A 19,731-nucleotide genomic window follows, 5' to 3' on the forward strand; every position below is an offset into this window, starting at 1 on the left:
AGCGAGTCGTTACTGCAGGGATTTGGTCGGAAATCAGATTGGAATTGACGGACAAAATTTGACTTCATTATAAAGGTTGCCTAGTTGGGAATTGACGCATTTGTCCATGACTTTAGATAATAGTGGTAGAATAAAGATAGGTCTAGAGAGACAAGTTCTGTCACCACTTTTGAAGACAGGGATAACTCACGGTTTTCCAGGCCATAGGGATGTGGCTGGAACTTAGCCTACCGTATCAGCTCATCTTAATATTGCATGTTATATTTTTCTCACCAGTTGTGCAGTGTGTAATATTTTAGAGTCTTTATAAATGACTAAATAATGATAAACTGCAAATGTTTACATCTTAAATACTGTAGGCCAGGCTTGGCCAACTCCAGTCCGAGGGCCACCAGCAGGTCAGGTTTTCAGGATATCCTGGCTTCAGCACAGGTGGCTCAATCAGTGTCTCAGACCTGTGCTGAAGCAGAGATATCCCGAAAACCTGACCTGCTAGTGGCCTTTGAGGGCTGGAGTTGGCCAACCCTGCTGTAGGCCATTCACTGTTAACACAGGCCACACAGACAATGCCTTCCCAAGATAAGCATGAAACAAATTCAATCCCAAAATTGGAAAGACTGGAATATTCTGGTCTCCTCTTCAATCACACGCATGAAATAATTTGAAGAGAATGATTAACATTTTTTAACTTCAAATAAAATTGTGCCGCTGATAAGCTCATTTAAAATGCCACAATACTGTAGTTTGTTTACTCACTAGCGTTTCTGAAAGTTCTGGCCAACACTGGTTCAAAGTTTATCATTTTTTTTTAAATAGGCTGGTCAAAATTAAACACAGGAACGCACTGAACAACAAACCTTTTCGTCGTGTCAGGGGGCCCACTTCCATCTCCCAGCATGACATTTAAAGGAATCACACCTACAACTTTTAAGACAAGGCAATTCATATTTTTGGCTACTTTTTAAAATTCTTGGTTTGTTTAAGTTTAGAGATTGTCTTACCAAAACAGCAAAGAAGGGTGGGTAGCCATGTTAAGCCTTTCTTCCATGAAGTAACAAAGGAGGAAGAGGGAGTAGGTGGTATGATATCAATTACTTGTTGGTCCAATAAAAGGTATGTTACAAGCTTTCAAACCGCTCAGGGTCCTTTATTGGGTATCATACCCATTGAAGGCTGCCGAGAGGTTTCTGCCTTGCAGGGTTTTGCACCTGGATTTGGAGTTAACAGCCATTGACTTGAAAAGCAGGCTAGATCGGGGGACGATACACTGCATTGGCAAGCAGTGAATATCTCCCAATAAAATTGTTGTATAGCCACTGAACAATTGCATCTTTAGGACAGCAGGTGGTAAATGGGGTTTATTTTAACATTGTGTGCATCACTGATCTGGACATGAATATCTTTACTAGTATCATCTACTCACCCACTTTAAGCAGGTGTAACGTTACCCACAGGCCTGAATAGGAATAAATAACACGCAGGAAAAATGATAGTTTTAAAGGAAAAATTATATTGCTGACTTCACTTTGTACTCCATCGTCGGCTCATTCCAAGAGAAAAGTAACACAATAGAAACACGTGTAATCAGTATTTTATTGCCATGCTACAGAAAGGATGTTGGCACTGATGAAGTGACATGTGAGTGTATATGTGTGAGAGTGTGAGTGTGTGTGTGTGTGAGAGAGTGTGTGTGTGAGAGAGCACGTGTGTGTGTGTGAGAGAGCATGTGTATGTGTGTGAGAGAGTACGTGTATGTGTGTGAGAGAGCATGTGTATGTGTGTGAGAGAGCACGTGTGTGTGAGAGAGCACGTGTATGTGTGTGAGAGAGAACGTGTATGTGTGTGAGAGAGCACGTGTATGTGTGTGAGAGAGCACGTGTATGTGTGTGAGAGAGCACGTGTATGTGTGTGAGAGCACGTGTATGTGTGTGACAGAGCACGTGTATGTGTGTATGTGTGGGAGCGTGTGGGAGCGTGTGTGTGTGTGAGAGAATATGTATGTATGTACACACACGTGCATATATGTATATGTGTGTAGGTAAGCAATGTCAATATCTGAAAATACCAACCCAAAAATTAAATTAAAGGCTAATATTCAGATGAACAGGTTATAAGTGTATATTATATTGCTGCATAGTATCGCTTCTCTTGAACCCTTCAGTGCAAATAGGGGCTGGCAAATACATTGCTCTGCATGGTTTTACCCATGGGCTGGGCAACTCCAGGCCTCAAGGGCCACCAACAGGTCAGATATTCAGGATATCCCTGTTTCAGCACATGTGGCTCAATTGAATCACCGGTGCTGAAGCAGGGTTATCCTGAAAACCCCATCCTGTTAGTGGCCCTTGAGGACTGGAGTTGCCCAGCCCAGCTTTACACGCTTCTCTGGCACTGAAAGGGTTCCATTTCAACACAGTATCATGGAATGTTTAGTGCAGATACGAACCCAAGATCACTTTTAAAAAATAATGGTGTCACGTAAAGTTTGGCAAGGACACAACTAAATAACATCTTAAAAAAAAAAAAAAAAAAGAAAACAATTGAAAATCTACTACACTACCTTTATACAAAGTTGCTATTTATATATAAGATGGGGGGGAAAAAATAAACAATTTATAATGCAAATTAGGAACGTACAATAATCTTACAATATCATACAATGTGATAAACAAAAAAGGAAATAGTGTTTGGCCTTAATACACATGGATACGTGTCTGCTTTTAATAAATGCAACCCTGGAAAACTACTGAGAAGATGAATCCCTAGCAGTCAGTTACAACTAGATTCCTTTACAACCAAACGCCTGTAATGGAATTTAAGATGCAGGCGAGGATTTTGGGAACATAGCTTGAATAGTGCTTTAACGTGCAAAAAGCAACATGCTTGTTTGGATGCAGCATGTTGGAAGGCTGTAATACAGCACTCTTTAATACATAATAAGCAACTGTACACTCGTACCAATGTCCTCTATGCAAAATGCTGGTGTGACATATTTGGCAAATTTCTGGCATCATAAAAAGTTAGTATAAAAATACATACTGTACTTCACACATTCAAACTGCAAATGACATCCCAAAAATGTAAATGCATCTGCAGCTACTGTACATGTTAGAAGGCTTCAGAAAACACATTAAAATGGCAACAGTCTAGATGCAAAATATAGGCAAGTGTCTAGTATGTTGATAAACTCAAATGGTATGTCACTGCAAGTCTATTCAATTAAATAGACACAAAAAATGGCGATGCAGTTATACAGTACGTATCACTACTGTAGAATGTAACTTACAGTACGAGTACCTGCTCCACATAAATTCCCTTAAGACAAAAGAACATGAACAATTCAGTCTATAAAAAAAGTGTTAGTGTTTAAGATACGAAAAACTTTGCTTTTTTTTTTTTTTTTAAAGAAATATCACAAAAAGGTGCAAATGAAGTGATGCGCTTCAGGCTCACATTGGTAAGTCAGTACTGTTGTGCCTAGTCTTTCTAGAAGTACCATCGTCTCGTGGCAGTGCTTTCTGCAGGTTGGACATAGCAGCAGTTCTTTCAATGTCTATCACAGCATACAGCTCTGTGCGTCTGGTAGGGGTTTGCGGGAGTGGAGTGGTTGGAGTCTTCGGAGTCTGGGGGTTGTCAGAGTCACTGCCGCCTTCCAAGTCCACCTGTATGTAATTGAGCTGCCTGTGTTCTAAACTTGGGCGCCTGATATCAAAGTTAAAGACTATTGGCGTGCAATCCCGGCGCCTGGAAAACTCTACTTTGTGAGCGCTTAATGGAACGGTTACGTTCTCTGTGTTCACGTAGTTATGCATCGGGTCTAGGTTATTGTGAAAACCGTTCAGGGATGGGGTCTTTGGTCCTAAAGTGTCCTCTTCCTCCCTGATGGGCTTCCGGGCTTCCCAAACCGGAGGAAGAGATGGCAAGTTTTCATAGTTTATCAATGCAGTCCTCCTCTGGGCAGAGTTGTTGATATTTTGGATGTCTGTAGTGTTGGGCGGTGTGATACGTCCCCTTCTCGCCCCAGAAGCTGGGATGCATAATCCATTAACATTTTCATACACCATTTTATTACCAGAAGGTGTATCTCTGCGTTCATCACTGTCATAACCAGTGTCCCACTCTGTGCTATTAGGGCAGGTGCTACCACCAACCTTTCCACCAGTTTGGTCTCCCTCAAGTTTCTTTTTCTCCATTAATTGTCTTTGAACAGGGGTTGGTCCCAAAACAAACTTCACTCCCTCAGGATCCAGGATAACCTGTGGGTCTCTATCCGGAATGCAACTGTGTTCATCTTGTGCCTGGTCTCCCTCAGCAACCGAAAGATGCGGCTCTAGAGGTGCTGGAACACTTGGTCTAGGTTTCTGATCCTCCTGTACACCAGTCGTGTTTACATATGTATGCACCTATAGTAACACAAAATGGGAGTTTAGTCGACTAATGGCTCAATGAAGGAAATGGGCCTTAAACACCTCCAACTTCGTATTGCCAAAAAACACATTTACAAACTCGCCTCAATTATCATTGACATCTTTTCTCTCTCGGGAGCAGGCAATATATATTCAGAAATATATTTAACATGAATTTACACTATAAGCTCCTTAGTGGCGTTGCACACATATTTCAACCATTAAAGATCAGGTCTCCCATAAAACATTATGGTAGACTTGGACCAATAATGAGAAAAATAATTAAGCTTCCCACGGTTTTCTTCATATTGACCTTTGTCATTAGGTCATTAGCGCTTCCAGTATCAATTACTTCACTATGATATAAGATTGTCGATCGTTTAGTGTGTGACTCCATTTTGTTAGATCGGTTTGCTATTCCACCCAGAAATGCAATGTCAAAAACCATTTATACTATGTAAATATATTCACAATTAGGTGTCAAAAAATACTTTTTTAGGATAAATATGTTATTGAGAGAAGGAAAAGCACAGTGCATTTTAGGGTAGTTTGTCCCATTTGCTCCATGTATGTATATCTTTATTTAAATAGCGCCAATAACGTACTTAGCGCTTCACAGCAGTAATACACAATATTTATATTATTTGTTATTTATATGATTGACACGACTACTGTAACCTCCTGCTGTCCGGCCTTCCTGCCTCTCACCTGTCTCCCCTACAATCTATCCTAAACGCTGCTGCCAGAATCACTTTACTTTTTCCGAAATCTGTTACAGCGCCCCCCCACCCCCCGCGGAAATCCCACTCCTGGCTTCCAATCAAATCCCGGATCACATACACTTAATTCTCCTGCTCACTTTTAAGGCTTTACACTCTTCTGACTTACTTCTCAACCCTAATTTCTCACACTGCACATGCCGACTCTTACGTTCTGCTCAAGGATGTCTTCTCTCTACCCCTTGTGTCTAAAACCCTCTTCCACCTTAACCCTCTCAAGTATTACTTCTAAAAGGGCACGATATCGTGCAGGAAAAAAAAATTGCCAGAGAAGACCTATAGCAGATTCTCTCAGATCACTCAGTGTCTCACACTAAGCCTGAAGTGTGCACCAGTAGTGAAACAAGTCAAATTATTTTAGTGCATTAACCTATTTTAAAGCACACACACGGAACACCAATCTCAAGTTTATAAGATAACCGTAAACAAAAATAACACTCACGTGGTCCTCTGGCACAAGCAAAGGATGTGTCGATTCTTCGCCCACTGAAGGAAGGCGTGTGCTTCCCACGGAGGGGTGTCTGCTAGATGGGTGTGATGAGGCGTCTCCAAAGGATGGGTAACGGGGGTATCCATTGGGTAAACTTGGAACAGTAAAACCAGGGGCTACAGTGGGGGAAAAAAAAAATATATATAAATATATTTAATCATATATACCTTATCATCCATAAAATGGTTATCTTGCAATTGCTGTGTAAGGTCATAAATGCAAGACAGTGGACACTTGAATGTAGGTTGCACCCTCCATAGTGTCACCAGTGTGGTTACAAATCTAATCAAAATAGAGTAATAAAAATAAATAAAAGTCACAATCTTAAATTAAAAAATAAATTTAAAAAATCATGTCTAAAAGGAAAATCATTGGTTTATTACAAAAAGCAGTCCTAATTATATAATTCTCCAACGGTAATGTAATTCAAAGGCAAAAAATGATTTAAGATTTGTATGACGCCAACATATCCAGCATCGCAGTACAATGTGGGGAGGACACAAAAGGAAGTGCTAATTAACAATTATCTACCAAAAATGTGATTTACATTTTTTTTTTACATATGTAGAATAAGCAAAAAAAAACAACCACCAATTTGGAGGGGGAAAGTGTGAGAAATATTGAACAGCAATGCTGTAAATGTGAAATAGGTGTTCATTTTCCATGAAACCAAAGCATTTAGTATTGTGTGTTTTAAGTAACCACCCTAAGGCAACTGGGGAAAACACAAGTTTAATTATTGGCAAAGCACTCCTAATTACACCATCATAAGATCTGCCTGGTGATTAAAGTCTATTCATGCTATCCAGCAATATTCACAATGAGGATGGATAATCTCTTAGAAAAAGAGTGAATGCGCCGCACAGCACCAAAAAAGAAAGTGAAGGCTGATATGGGAAAAGTAAAAAAGCTTTATTTGCACAAGGTGCAAGCGAAACCTCTTGACGCGTTTCGGCCTGGGAGGCCTTTGTCAAAAGAGTGATTCGCTTGCATCATCAGACATCCATTTATACATCAGCAAACTAAGGACAGCTGTACATGTTGTTCAATGCAATGAATGTCAGGTGTCCAACATAATGAACATTAACAACCTCAGTGTCAGACCTAGTGCCTGCATGATGAACATAGATGTCAGAAAAACATGTTAAAACAAAAGATATATATGTAAAAAAAGACCAATCATTATGACTAGGAACATGAACATAAGTCTAAATGTCTCAGTTAAATACATAGATGACAGGTCAATAAGATATGAATTCTATGCACCTTGAGCTAAAATAAAGCACAAGTAATATAAATCTAAATTTAAGTTTAATCACAAACCCTGGAATATAGGATGGGAGAATCAACGAAGACTCAAAGGTTATAATCGACATTTTGAGCATTAATATATATTAGCAACACTTTCATGGTATCATAGTAGTCAAGTTAATGGAAGTTACATTTTAAATCAAAAATAAATTGGAATATGTAAATAACTCAGAGATGGGGAAAGAGAGGAGGGGAAAAGAGGAGGGGGGGGGGGGTTAGGGGAAAGGGAGGGGAGGGGGGGGGGGGGGAGGGAGGGGAAGGGGGGGGGGAGGGGAAAGGGGGAGGGGTATAGGAAAAATAAATCTAATGAAACTAAGTAAATTATTTGTTAGTAAATATATACGTTTCAAAAATCAATCATAAAAAATATTTAATCATAAAGAAAATGTTTTAGTTCCCACTCTACATTAAGGCCACAAGGTTGCAAACTGTTGAGGGAGAAAACCCATGACATCTCTTTCTTATTTAAACGGTTAAGTCTATCTCCACCTCTTGGGTGGATGGGAATGTGTTCAACACCATAGTAAGAAAAGTTCTTTAATCCCCCAAGTGGACATAATGAAAAATGTTTGGAGACTGGATGGGAGAGATCACGTTTATGAATAAGTCTGACATGTTCAGAGATTCTGACATATAAGGATCTTATTGTTCTTCCCACATATCTTTGTTTACAGCCACAGGTAATGACGTAAACAACATGTGTGGTTTGGCAGTTAATGAATGTATTTATCCGATATTTGCCATTAGGGTATAGTATACGGATTCTTTTAGTTGGAGAGGCATACTTACAATAATTGCAAAAACCGCATTTAAAGAACCCTTTTGGTATGTTCCCAAGTTTAGAATCTTTTGATAAAAACATACTTTTAGATACTGATGTAGCAAGTGTGTTGGCTTTTTTGAAGGCAAATCTAGGACCCGAATTTGTATATTGTTCAAGGTCTGTGTCCATTTTCAGTACATTCCAATGCTTCTGAATGATCTGTTTTATCTGGAATGCTTGTTTGCTGTATTTTGTAATGAATAGAGGACTATCCATAATAACTGTTCGTTTATCTTTTTTACTCTTTTTATGGATTAGCAAGTCCTCTCGTTTCATCAAATCAGCATTTAGAAATGCCCTTTCAACAACATCTTGTTTATAACCTCTAGAGAGAAATTTTAAGCCCAAAGTCTTGGAATGTTCCAAAAATGTATCCTGGTTAGAGCATAGACGCTTATATCTCATAAATTGTCCTTTAGGTATACCTTGGATCAATGCATTGGGGTGACTACTACTGGCATGCAAGTATGAATTTCTAGCATGGGGTTTCGTGAAAATGTCTGTCTGTATACCTGTTGTAGGATCACCATGGATGGTCACGTCAAGATAATTTATTTTTTCAGTATGTGTCTCAAAAGTAAAGTGAAGGTGAAGATCATTGCAATTGATGTCGTGAATGAAAGAGTGAATGCTATCAAGATCACCATCCCATATGAAAATTAAATCATCTATATAGCGTTTATAATAAATGATATTGGAACGAAATTTATTAGTGCTACCATAAACGTGTTGAGATTCCCATAAACCCATAAAAAGATTCGCATATGAGGGTGCAAAAGAAGTCCCCATTGCTGTGCCTTGTGTTTGTAAGAAAAACTGTGAGTCAAACAGAAAATAATTGTGAGTCAACAAGAAAAGAATAGCGTCATTAATAAAAGTGATTTGTGCAGTGGAAAGTGGTGAGAGTTGAAGATAGTGATATATGGCACGAAGTCCATGTTGGTGTTCGATAATGGTATACAGTGACGTGACGTCCATGGTGACCCAACGATACCCTGTTTTCCAAACAACATCCCCCAATGAAAGTAGCAATGATGAAGTATCTTCAATAAATGAAGGTAAATTTTTAACAATTGGTTGAAGGAATTTGTCCACGTAGCGTGATACACCATCTCCCAAAGATCCAATACTGGCCACTATGGGACGCCCCGGAGGGTCCTCCAGTGATTTGTGGATCTTTGGGAGATGGTGAAACACAGGTACAATGGGAGACTCACATGCCAGGAATTGTCTTTCCTTGTTCGTTATTACATATAGTACGTCACCCAGTTCAAGCAATTTCTCAAGCTCACCAAGAAACCTCTTGGTAGGGTCTGTTTTGAGTTTAACATAAAAGTCAGTATTACTTAGTAATCTAAGTGCTTCCTCTCTGTATTTCCTTGAGGATTGGACAATTATTGCGCCCCCTTTGTCGGCATTTTTTATTACAATGTCTTTATTTTTCTTAAGATCTTCTAAATCTAGTCTTTCTTGTACAGTCAAATTATCAGGTGTAAAATATGATTTTGAAAATGAATATCCTTTAGCTAGCGTCTTTAAATCTCTATCAACAAGTCGTTCAAATGTTGTCAGACATGGCCCTTTGGTGTTATAAGGCATAAAGGAAGACCGTTTTTTAAGGTTGGAGTCAATGTGGCCGAAAAAAGGGGGCTCAATAATTGCATCAGTACAACCCTCTTCATACAGAGATTGTAAGTCAAAGGTAAAAGCAGTATCTGCAAATGAAGAGGTACCTCCACTTAAAACAGAAACGGTACCGTTACCACCATTCTCACAGGGATTGCATTTGTGTTTGTTGGATTCACAGCTTTTTTTGCAAATAGTTTTTTTAGAGCCCATTTCCTAGTATATTTTTGGAGATCTATAATGGTTGTAAATAGGTCAAAGTTCTCCTGTGGTGCATAATTTAGGCCTTTATTTAGCAATAACACCTGTGAGGATGTTAGGACGGTATCAGAAATGTTTATAACATTATTTGATGTAGAATTTAGGAGTACTTCTTTCTCTTGCTGTCTGCTCCATGCGTTCTTTCTACTCTTTTTACCCCTCCTGCACTTTTTTGGTTTTTTGACTGACTATTCTCCATATTAGTATAATTTGTTCTAGTATGTTCCTCTCTAGAATTAGGTAAGTATGTTCTATCGAAATAACCTCCTTCTTGATCTTTGTTGGTATGTCTATCCTGTGTAAAAAATGATACTGAGGGTCTGTCTGTGTTGTCGGAAGAATCTGTTTCAAAACTCTGTCTGCGTTCTACATTAGGTGATTTCAAAATGGATCTAGTATTGGACTTCTGATTGTTTATCTCTTCTTCTGAAGACCATTTACGGGGGGTTGAATGTGAAGGATATCTACCCCTGGAGAAATCTCTAGTAGAAACGGGTCTTTCCCAGAAATAGACCTGACCCTTCTCGTAGTCAGATCTATCTCTTGAAAATTTCTCCTGCTTTTTAATGATAACATCCTGCTCCATCTTTTCAATATTCTGTAACAATATTTTGTCATTATTTGAGAATTTATCCATATCTTTAAATCTATACAATTCTTTTTTCAATACACCTATGTCACATGATAACATTTTCTTTTCAGACACCTTAGTTGCTACAATAAGTTCCATCAGCTTTCTGGAACATTCATCTAGGATAATTCTCCATTGTGATTGAAAGTCCTTGCTGGGAAATCCAAAAGATGGCATCTTCTTGATACGCAGACCCCTCGGTATGCGTTTAACTTTAATGTAATTTTCTAGAGTTATTATATCCCAAAATATACGGATATCCTGTGTCAATAGTCTCTCCAATTTAACAAAGTGATCAATAAGATCTGTTGAATTCTCACATGTGATGTTTTCTTTAACCTCATCAAAAATAGTTGTGGCCCTTCTTGCCCTTTCAGTGTTGTTGCCACATTTTTGGACATATGTAGTATGTATATCCATTTCTGCCTCTTGTTCTCCATCCATTTATAAAACAAAAAATTACTTTATTTGTTAGAAAAAATATATGATAAAAAACTGGGTGAGTATATAATAGATATTAAGACCCACTATCAGCCTTCACAATTGGAACATGGATAAATATCTTAATCTATTCAGATTGATATATAGTGCGCAGTCAATTTGTCCTCTGTCTCCAATATCTTCGAGCTGCCTGTAATTAATGTATAGTATACAAATGGGTAAATCAATGGACTAACCCTCCAGGCGCTCAGAATAAAACATAGTCCTGCTGGTGAGCAATGATACAATAAATCACATAGACCCCGGCTGTATTCAATCGTATAGCAGTATAGAAAATGTATCCTTCCCTCCAACCGGCTCACCAAGAGCACTATGAGGCTGGAACACGGGAAACTCACGTATAATACTTGATGTCCGGTCTTTCAAATTGCTGTGCTGTATGCTCCCGCTCCTCCTGGATAGGCTGGGGTCTCTCCGTCGCAGGATCTCGTTGCTTCACCGCCAACCCGCTGCCCGCCGATGCGGAGGGTGGTCACCTGACCGGCGGCATGGATGGTGCTTCTGAGTGACGTCACGGCAGACCCGACAGCCAGGAACACCCAGCAGTGACTCGGCGTGCAGGCGCGCAGTGAATCAGCATGGATAATCTCTTAGAAAAAGAGTGAATGCGCCGCACAGCACCAAAAAAGAAAGTGAAGGCTGATATGGGAAAAGTAAAAAAGCTTTATTTGCACAAGGTGCAAGCGAAACCTCTTGACGCGTTTCGGCCTGGGAGGCCTTTGTAAAGCTTTTTTACTTTTCCCATATCAGCCTTCACTTTCTTTTTTGGTGCTGTGCGGCGCATTCACTCTTTTTCTAAGAGATTATCCATGCTGATTCACTGCGCGCCTGCACGCCGAGTCACTGCTGGGTGTTCCTGGCTGTCGGGTCTGCCGTGACGTCACTCAGAAGCACCATCCATGCCGCCGGTCAGGTGACCACCCTCCGCATCGGCGGGCAGCGGGTTGGCGGTGAAGCAACGAGATCCTGCGACGGAGAGACCCCAGCCTATCCAGGAGGAGCGGGAGCATACAGCACAGCAATTTGAAAGACCGGACATCAAGTATTATACGTGAGTTTCCCGTGTTCCAGCCTCATAGTGCTCTTGGTGAGCCGGTTGGAGGGAAGGATACATTTTCTATACTGCTATACGATTGAATACAGCCGGGGTCTATGTGATTTATTGTATCATTGCTCACCAGCAGGACTATGTTTTATTCTGAGCGCCTGGAGGGTTAGTCCATTGATTTACCCATTTGTATAATATTCACAATGACATCTGTCAAATTAAAGGGATTCTGCCGATAATGCAAAAGTACGCACATTTCATGGGATATTAGAAAGAATAACGCAGAAGAATCATTGCACAGTTTCCACATGCATGTTTTGCTGGTCTGCTGACTGTACAAGGCAAGAGAAGAATAAGACCAGCTAATCCAGGAGTACGCCAGTCCTTAAAGGGCCACCAACAGATCAGGTTTTCAGGCTATCCCTGCTTCAGCACAGGTGCCTCAATCAACAACTGAAGCAGGGATATCCTGAAACCCTGACCTGTTGGTGGTCATTAAAGGACTGGAGTTGCCCACCCCTGTGCTAATCAATGCACTCCAGTCAAAGCACCATTTTCATTTAGCAGACGAGCATAACGAAGAGACAAAACTAGTGATGTTTTTAAACAGAGAATCAAGTCTGTTTGGAAAGATAAATCTGCAGGCTATGTTAGACCCACCTGCAAGTGATGATGCAGTGGGTGTTTGTATCAGTTTCTATATAAACTCATTTAGTAGTCTGTTGGAAACACAACCATTAAACTGTAAAAGCATGCATTGTAACCTCTAATAGCCAGGGCTAAGATAGTCCTTTTTATGTTGACCAGTTATAGCAAAGATAACAAAATTGGTGCTTCAGATACTCAATTCTGCAACCATGTCCTCATTTCCCACCTACAGGTGGGGTTCTAATGACCTGCTGCATCAACTACTACTATAACCTCCAAGTAATTATTAATCAAACATCTTTTTCAGTAGACAGACGAAAAATCAAGTAGAAACATATTTCAGAAACGGGTTGGAGATTTTACTGCAGGTGTTTAAATGACAGGTCTGCAGAGCAGAGATTGGAGGAATATTCACTGGGGGATAAACTGTGGGAGAAATGAGGTGGAGACGCTTCTTGTGCTTCACTGCATTGCAGAGTGAGAGCAGGAGACATACAGTACTGTAGCAGAACTCAACACAGAAGGTTCGATTTGAATGAGCTGCTACATTAACGACATGGCTCCAAGGTCGGGATTCGCCAAGCTCCGATCAGAGAAATCAGAGATCGATCTGCCGATTACAGCCATATGCAAGAACATGCTATGATTATTATTATTATTGACGTGAATGGATTTAAAGTGGGATCAAGCATCAATACCCTTTTATCTGATCTTGGTGAATCTCCCCTAAAGAATGAACCTATTGCAAAAACACTATTGGATGCATTAAAGTAGAAATTGTGTTAAGAGTAATCAATTTTCAAACAATCTGAGCAATATTCAGTAAAACACATTCATGAGATTATCCAAGATCACTAGTGTCTCGTGAAAATAGTTTGTATGTAAGGAGGATTATATATTTTTAATTTACAAGCACCAAATGTATTGTGGAGTTGAAAAAAAAAGCTGTGTGTGCTGTGCACGCGCATAGTAAGTGAAACTTCTTTGACTTTTGTCGCAGAAATTGACTTATAACGCGCGTGCTCGGCACACATGTGTCAGTCTGTGTATGTCAATCAGTGAGTATGTATGTGCGTGTGTGTCAGACAGTGTGTGCATGTGTGTCAGTCAGTGTGTGCGTGTGTGTGTGTGTGTCAGTCAGTGTGTGCGTGTGTGTGTGTGTGTGTCAGTCAGTGTGTGCGTGTGTGTGTGTGTGTGTGTGTGTCAGTCAGTGTGTGCGTGTGCGTGTGTGTGTCAGTCAGTGTGTGCGTGTGTGCGTGTGTGCGTGTGTCAGTCAGTGTGTGCGTCAGTCTGTGTGTGTGTGCGTGTGTGTGTGTGTGTGTGAGTCAGTGTATGTCTCTCTCTGTGTTGTGTGAATGTCTCTCTGTGTCGGTCAGCGTGCGTGTGTGTCAGTCAGCGTGTGTGCCAGTCAGTGTGTGTTCGTGTTTGTGTCAGTCAGTGTGTGTGTCAGTCAGCGTGTGTGCGCGTGTTTCAGTCAGCGTGTGTGCGCGTGTGTCAGTCAGCGTGTGTGTGCGTGTGTCAGTCAGCGTGTGTGCGCATGTGTCAGTCAGTGTGTGTGTGTGCGCATGTGTCAGTCAGTGTGTGTGTGCGCGTGTGCCAGTCAGTGTGTGTGAGTCAGTGTGTGAGTGTGAGTCAGTGTGTGAGTGTGAGTCAGTGTGTGTGTGTGTCAGTCAGTGTGTTTGTGTGTGTGTCAGTCAGTGTGTGTCTCTCTCTCTCTGTGTTGTGTGAATGTCTCTCTGTGTTGTGCCCCCCACCCCTCCTCCAGGCGGAGCTGCGGACACGGAGCTGCGGACTCCCAGCCCCCCCCCCCCCCGGCGACACGGGGGTCCCGTTACCCCCCTCCTCCCGACTCCCACTACCCCCGGCTTAGCTGCGGACACGGAGCTGCGGACTCCTAGCCCCCCCCCGGCGACACGTGGTCCCGTTACCCCCTCCTCCCGTTACCAAAGCAGGACATTATTGGGGGTCTCCCTCACCTAACGGGGGCGCGCATGGCTCCTCCTCGCAGCTGCTGCTGCCGCCGCCGCCCTCTCCTGGCCTGAGGTACTCGGCGGTCACATCTGCGCATGCCCCCCTCAGCTCCTAGGTCTCCTCCGCCTGCTCACCTCCCCTGCACGGGGGTCCAGGGGGAGAAGCAGGATCCCGGGACTCAGGTCGGGCAGGATTCCTGCACGTCCGCCTCCCCCCAGATATCCAGCAGGGCGCGGGTCTCCATGTCCGACAGACATCCCGCCGGACAGGGGGTCGGTGACCGGCCCGGAGATGAGCTAGCAGCAGGAGGCAGGCATGTGGCGTCCGTGAGCGTCACCATGACTACCGCATGCGCGGCATGTCAGCGGGCGCGGGGAACAGCGCATGCGCGGCATGGCAGTGCACGTTTGGGGGGAATGGCGCCGCTGCCTGCCGCTTCTGCGCATGTGTGGCGTCCGTCAGCGGCGCCATCACAACTGCGCATGCGCGGCATGGCAGCTGGGACCGGCGGCCATTAGGAGCGGCGCAGCGGCCGGCCGTGTGAGGAGAGCGGCACCCTTTAGTCAGCGGGACACAGGGAAGCGGAGGGAGGAGAGAGGCTGAGCAGCGGCTCCTCCTCCTCTCTCAGCCGGAGTACTTGCGGGGCTTCCGCCATCTTATTACACCCGCAGCACCGGAAGCTCTGCGGCAGCCATCTTGCTATACCCATGGCAGTGGCCGTTAGGAGCATGTCACAGCAGGTGTGTGGGCAGCATGTCACAGCGGGTGTGTTTGGGGGAGCAGCGGCTGTTAGGAGCGGCGGCGGCGATAGGGGGGGGAGGGGGGGAGCCGTGACGTCACTTCCGTTTCACATTTGTCCCCCATCTCACCCCATCAGAATAGGTGCCACTAAAGAAGTTTCACTTCAAAAACTGGGAAAGAAAGCGTCCGAGTTAAAAGGTCATAAACGCTAGTTTTTCATAACCTCAGGGCATGGATTTGCCTTAATATTCCTACGTACACATTGTTCTTCTATCTACACTATATATTTGACTGCGAACCCAAGAAAAATATTACTATTAAATTACTAGAAAGAAGCAGGGTGACATTAGGATTGCAATATTAACTAGTCTTTTATATGCCTTTTTATATTAGCAGAACAGGTATCAAATGCTCATTCTTTCAACCATTGAACATGCTGATTGTTGCGACACCTGCCATCTATCTGTACACTGATTTTTAAAGCAGCACCCCCCAATCCCTATAAAAATGCATTTACATCTCAGACAATATTACAATGCATCATTGTTTCTTAAACAATGCCTTTCCCCACTCAGACATGGAGTGGACATTTTTATCTTTGTGTTGTTTCTGTTGGAAGTCGCTGTCAGTCATTTGAATCCATCTCTGTGACTCAATATCTCAAGATAGGAACGGAGTACAAGTGTAAAGACCGCAGTTTGCTGCATGCAATACAGACTACAACTTTAAAAGCCCAATTTAAGACATAACATTAGACATGAGAAGTTTTAATAATTCAATAAAGTCCGGGAGAACCAACTCCTAGTTGCTGAAAGTGCAATTTGCTGCTATCGAAAAGGAACACTTATTTCAGTACTTCCACCCATCATCATGTAGACCGTCCTTGTGTGTTATAGTAATCTGGACTGAACGTATCCAACACACTGGGCAAACGCATTCTTGTCACATGAGGGTGCAGCAAACCATCCTTCTGTTCAGAAAGATGGAAAAGCACTTACTTGTGGGTGTGCGAGGGGTTCTTGGGACATCCAGCTCTGTCTGATTACTCCTTTCAACTACTGGCTCCTCCACAACACTGATGCTGTTATTCTGCATGATCTCTTGCAGCATGTTGAACAGCTCTTCTGCGCGGGCACATTTAAAGGCGAAAATTCCTGAGAAGACAACATATCTCCTTTACATTTGTGGTTTTTTCCATCAACAAAATATATTAAGTCAACGGACACAGACTAAACATTCCAGGATACACACAACACTTCTAACCATTCACTGTGACAAATAGAAGAAAATAACACATTAATACAAGGTGGAAAAAGTTGCGTGCTCTGTAGGGGAGGACAAAAAGAAAGAATAGGAGACACTGGGGCATCTTGAAGAATGGAGGAGGGTAGTGGCAGCGGTGCTGATGTGCAGACATGACCTGCTTTGCACTACACTTCTCGAAGAAGACCTACTGTGATGAAAAATAAAGTGACTGACCCATTCTTGTTGGCCTCTGGGAGAGACAGGAGGGAAAGAAGACAGACGGCACAAAGAAGGCATTGATATTGTGGTACTGTGCCACTATGAACAGCAGAGGGAGCCCCCAACTTACCAGTACCGGCAAAGTCAACCAGTGCGGTCCCGGCTATGGATTACGCTTCCTTATGCAAGCATTAAGTTAAAATTAACATTCTTGTTAAAAAGGCTTTTATGTAGGATTTGATGTGAAAGCCTGGACTCTCATTTCCATCATAGCATGGAATTGAAAATAGGTCTCTACATTAAATACATATTTTATTATTTGTACATACAGTAGGTCACGAACATTTAATATTACGTTCCAGCCATTTACATTCTTTATGACTCCAGTAGGAAAAGATGATAAACAGGAAGTTGGAACATATCAAACCTGACAGCGAGTGGAAAAAGGTAGCAGAAAATTGCATTCATCTCAGTAACAAGCTAAGAAAAGCCCGATTGAATACATTTCATGTACAGTACACTGGGGTCCTTTGTATAGGCAACGGATTTTTTTTTGCCCCCAAAGATCTAATGAAAAACAACATGTGGCTGCTTCCCATTATTGTAGAGAGGACAGAAGAGAGGACAGAGTGGAAGTGTATATAATACCTCAACATTGCAAGCCAAAGATTTAATGGAGTCTGAGGTTGCACACTGTGTTGGAAAATGGGCTACAGGCAAAGTATTGCTCGCTTATTTTTATTTTTTTTATCTTGTATATACCAAAGAGGTACATAGAGCTGAACCACTGCACCCAAAGTTCTGGGGAACCCCCAACGGCCGATAATATGTTAATACTTTTGCTGGTATTTGCATGATATGACTACTGGGTCTCCCAAGTGGAAGCTGCAATTTCAACTCATGATGGAGGTCACAAGTTTCTATTGGCTGCCCGAGTGAGGCTGAACCCCAGTGACCGAATTGCTGACTCATGACAAGAATTCTTCTAAGGCAATTTCAAAAATAAATCTCTAAGGAACCAGGGTGTTGCCTAGTGCTGTTCATCTCCAGGGAACCTGGTTTCAAATAAGGTAAAAAAAATAAATAAAAAAATAAAAACATTGTAGCATGGATTGCTGTTTTAATAGGAACATGTTACCCATGTTTACGGCACTTTCCTATTTGTGCAGGATAAGGGACTCCTTTTCTTTACAAAACACTTCTAAGGCTGCGTTTATGGTGCCTGGCAACGCGACATCACTCCGAAACAAATCCATTGACTCCATCACAAGCGCTTATAGTAAGCGTGACCAAAAATGTTGAAGGCGGGTCTATTTGATTTTTTAGCGACAGTCGCCACATGTGACTGTCTCTAAACCAGAGACCGCGGCCCACCCCCTTTCGTGACGTCACCGGCCTTGTCACCAGCAATGTAGCTTCAAATCAAATTATAACTTTCGCTGGTGGCGATGGGTGATGTCATCGGTCGCGTCACCAGCACTATAAACGAGGCCTAAAGGGAGAAGGAGCAGCTCAGTGAGTAAACACACTGACTGGCACAGAGTTTGAAGCCGGGGAACCTGGTTCAATTCCCAGTGTCAGCTCCTTGTGACCTTGGGCAAGTCACATTATCTCCCTGTGCCTCAGGCACCAAAAACATAGATTGTAAGCTCCACGGGGCAGGGACCTGTGTCTGCAAAATGTCTCTGTAAAGCGCTACGTAAAACTAGCAGCGCTATACAAGAACATGCTATTATTAAAGCAAGCAATCATGCACACCTTCCAAAATGCTTTTGAACCTTGCATGTTACCAGCGTATAATTTTTTGTTCTGGCAATTAACGGATGAAAAACGAATAAGGGGAACATGTTTAACACCTTCTTTCAATTACCACATCATTAATATGTTCCCATTATTTCCTAGATTTCAAAATTCTTTTAACTATTAATTAATTTGCCAGCACCATCACTTCAAGGCACTTTCTGTGTATGTACTGAAATATACTCCAAGTAGCAAAGATACATTAACAGATTATACACATTGTATCAAGATCATATATTGCAAATTCTTGATCATGCAGGAAATAATCCCAAATAATATAGGTGCACTGGTTCTCAAAATTTTTTGTTGCTCAATCTTTCATAAGTACTCCGTTGTGAGGTCAAAATAAGCTATAATACATTTCCACTGAGGTTAAGTCATTTTCACTAACCTTGTCCGGTTTGACACCGTCGACCACTTTCAAAAGAGAAAAGGTTTGAATCGTATCCATAGCGGCGCAGGCAGAGGTAAGGCCACTTGACAGAGTCTCTTTTACGGGTGTACAAGATCAGCTCAGTTTCCGTCAGCTCCATTACGCCAGATCCCAGCTCATTACCATCATCATCCACATTAATAACCTTTCAGAAACAAGAGGAAAAAATGAAGACCGAGTTCGAAAGCAACACACACATTCTGCCCTTCCAAGGTTACAGGGATAAAAGCTCTCCCTTATAAAATAAACCTATTCCGTTATATAATGATGATTGGTATCTTTAAAAAGAAAAACGGCTCTCGCAATCTGTTCTGCTTAAGCAAAATAGAACAGTAAGTACCCAAAATGTGCAGATAAACATAAGTAGCGTGCATGGCTGGATCCAGTTTCCCAGAGAAACACAAAACATTTTCACAGACGTGTTATTTTAAGGGTAACTGATTTTCATTTTTAAGGCAGTCATTTACACCAAGTTGTATGATTTTTTTCCCCCTTCACCATTTACATTGGAGTCTTTAAGAAATCTCCTACTCACCCAAAAAATTAGCATTTTATTTTTTTTCAAAAAAGGCCTTTGTGCTCTCAAAACTTAATGTTCATCTTTAAGGTGGCTCGCCTAAATTGTTGAGAAAAGAAACCGATAAAAGCAGGATCATGTGGCACAGGATCAACTGCACCACAGACTCCGCCACCTTATCGCCATCTTGCCATTCACCTTTTTACAGATGTAGCCACGGTTAATACTCCCACGGATGCATGTTAGTTGGGGACAATGCCCCAGTGGGAGAAGACACCACT

At 42.0% G+C, this 19,731-nt stretch overlaps 1 protein-coding gene across 5 annotated transcripts in view; it reads right to left on the bottom strand.

Annotated features, from left to right (window-relative positions):
* Positions 1-1,490: 1,490 nt before the first annotated feature.
* Positions 1,491-19,731, bottom strand: part of FRS2 (fibroblast growth factor receptor substrate 2) — a 58,077-nt gene continuing 39,836 nt past the window's right edge. For 4 of the 5 annotated variants that reach the window (XM_075600275.1, XM_075600274.1, XM_075600276.1 and 1 more), the window contains 4 exons: positions 18,892-19,078; positions 16,235-16,390; positions 5,628-5,791; positions 1,491-4,403 (listed from right to left, as the gene is read on the bottom strand). In XM_075600275.1, coding sequence (XP_075456390.1) covers positions 3,450-4,403; positions 5,628-5,791; positions 16,235-16,390; positions 18,892-19,078 — 1,461 coding nt within the window. In that variant the 3' untranslated portion in view covers positions 1,491-3,449. Of the gene's footprint in view, positions 4,404-5,627; positions 5,792-16,234; positions 16,391-16,830; positions 18,764-18,891; positions 19,079-19,731 lie in introns of those variants that run through there. The other variant, XM_075600277.1, reaches the window with a different exon arrangement.

The sequence above is a fragment of the Ascaphus truei genome, chromosome 5 (genome assembly GCF_040206685.1).
Source record: "Ascaphus truei isolate aAscTru1 chromosome 5, aAscTru1.hap1, whole genome shotgun sequence".
In the NCBI taxonomy this organism is placed as follows: Eukaryota; Metazoa; Chordata; class Amphibia; order Anura; family Ascaphidae; genus Ascaphus; species Ascaphus truei.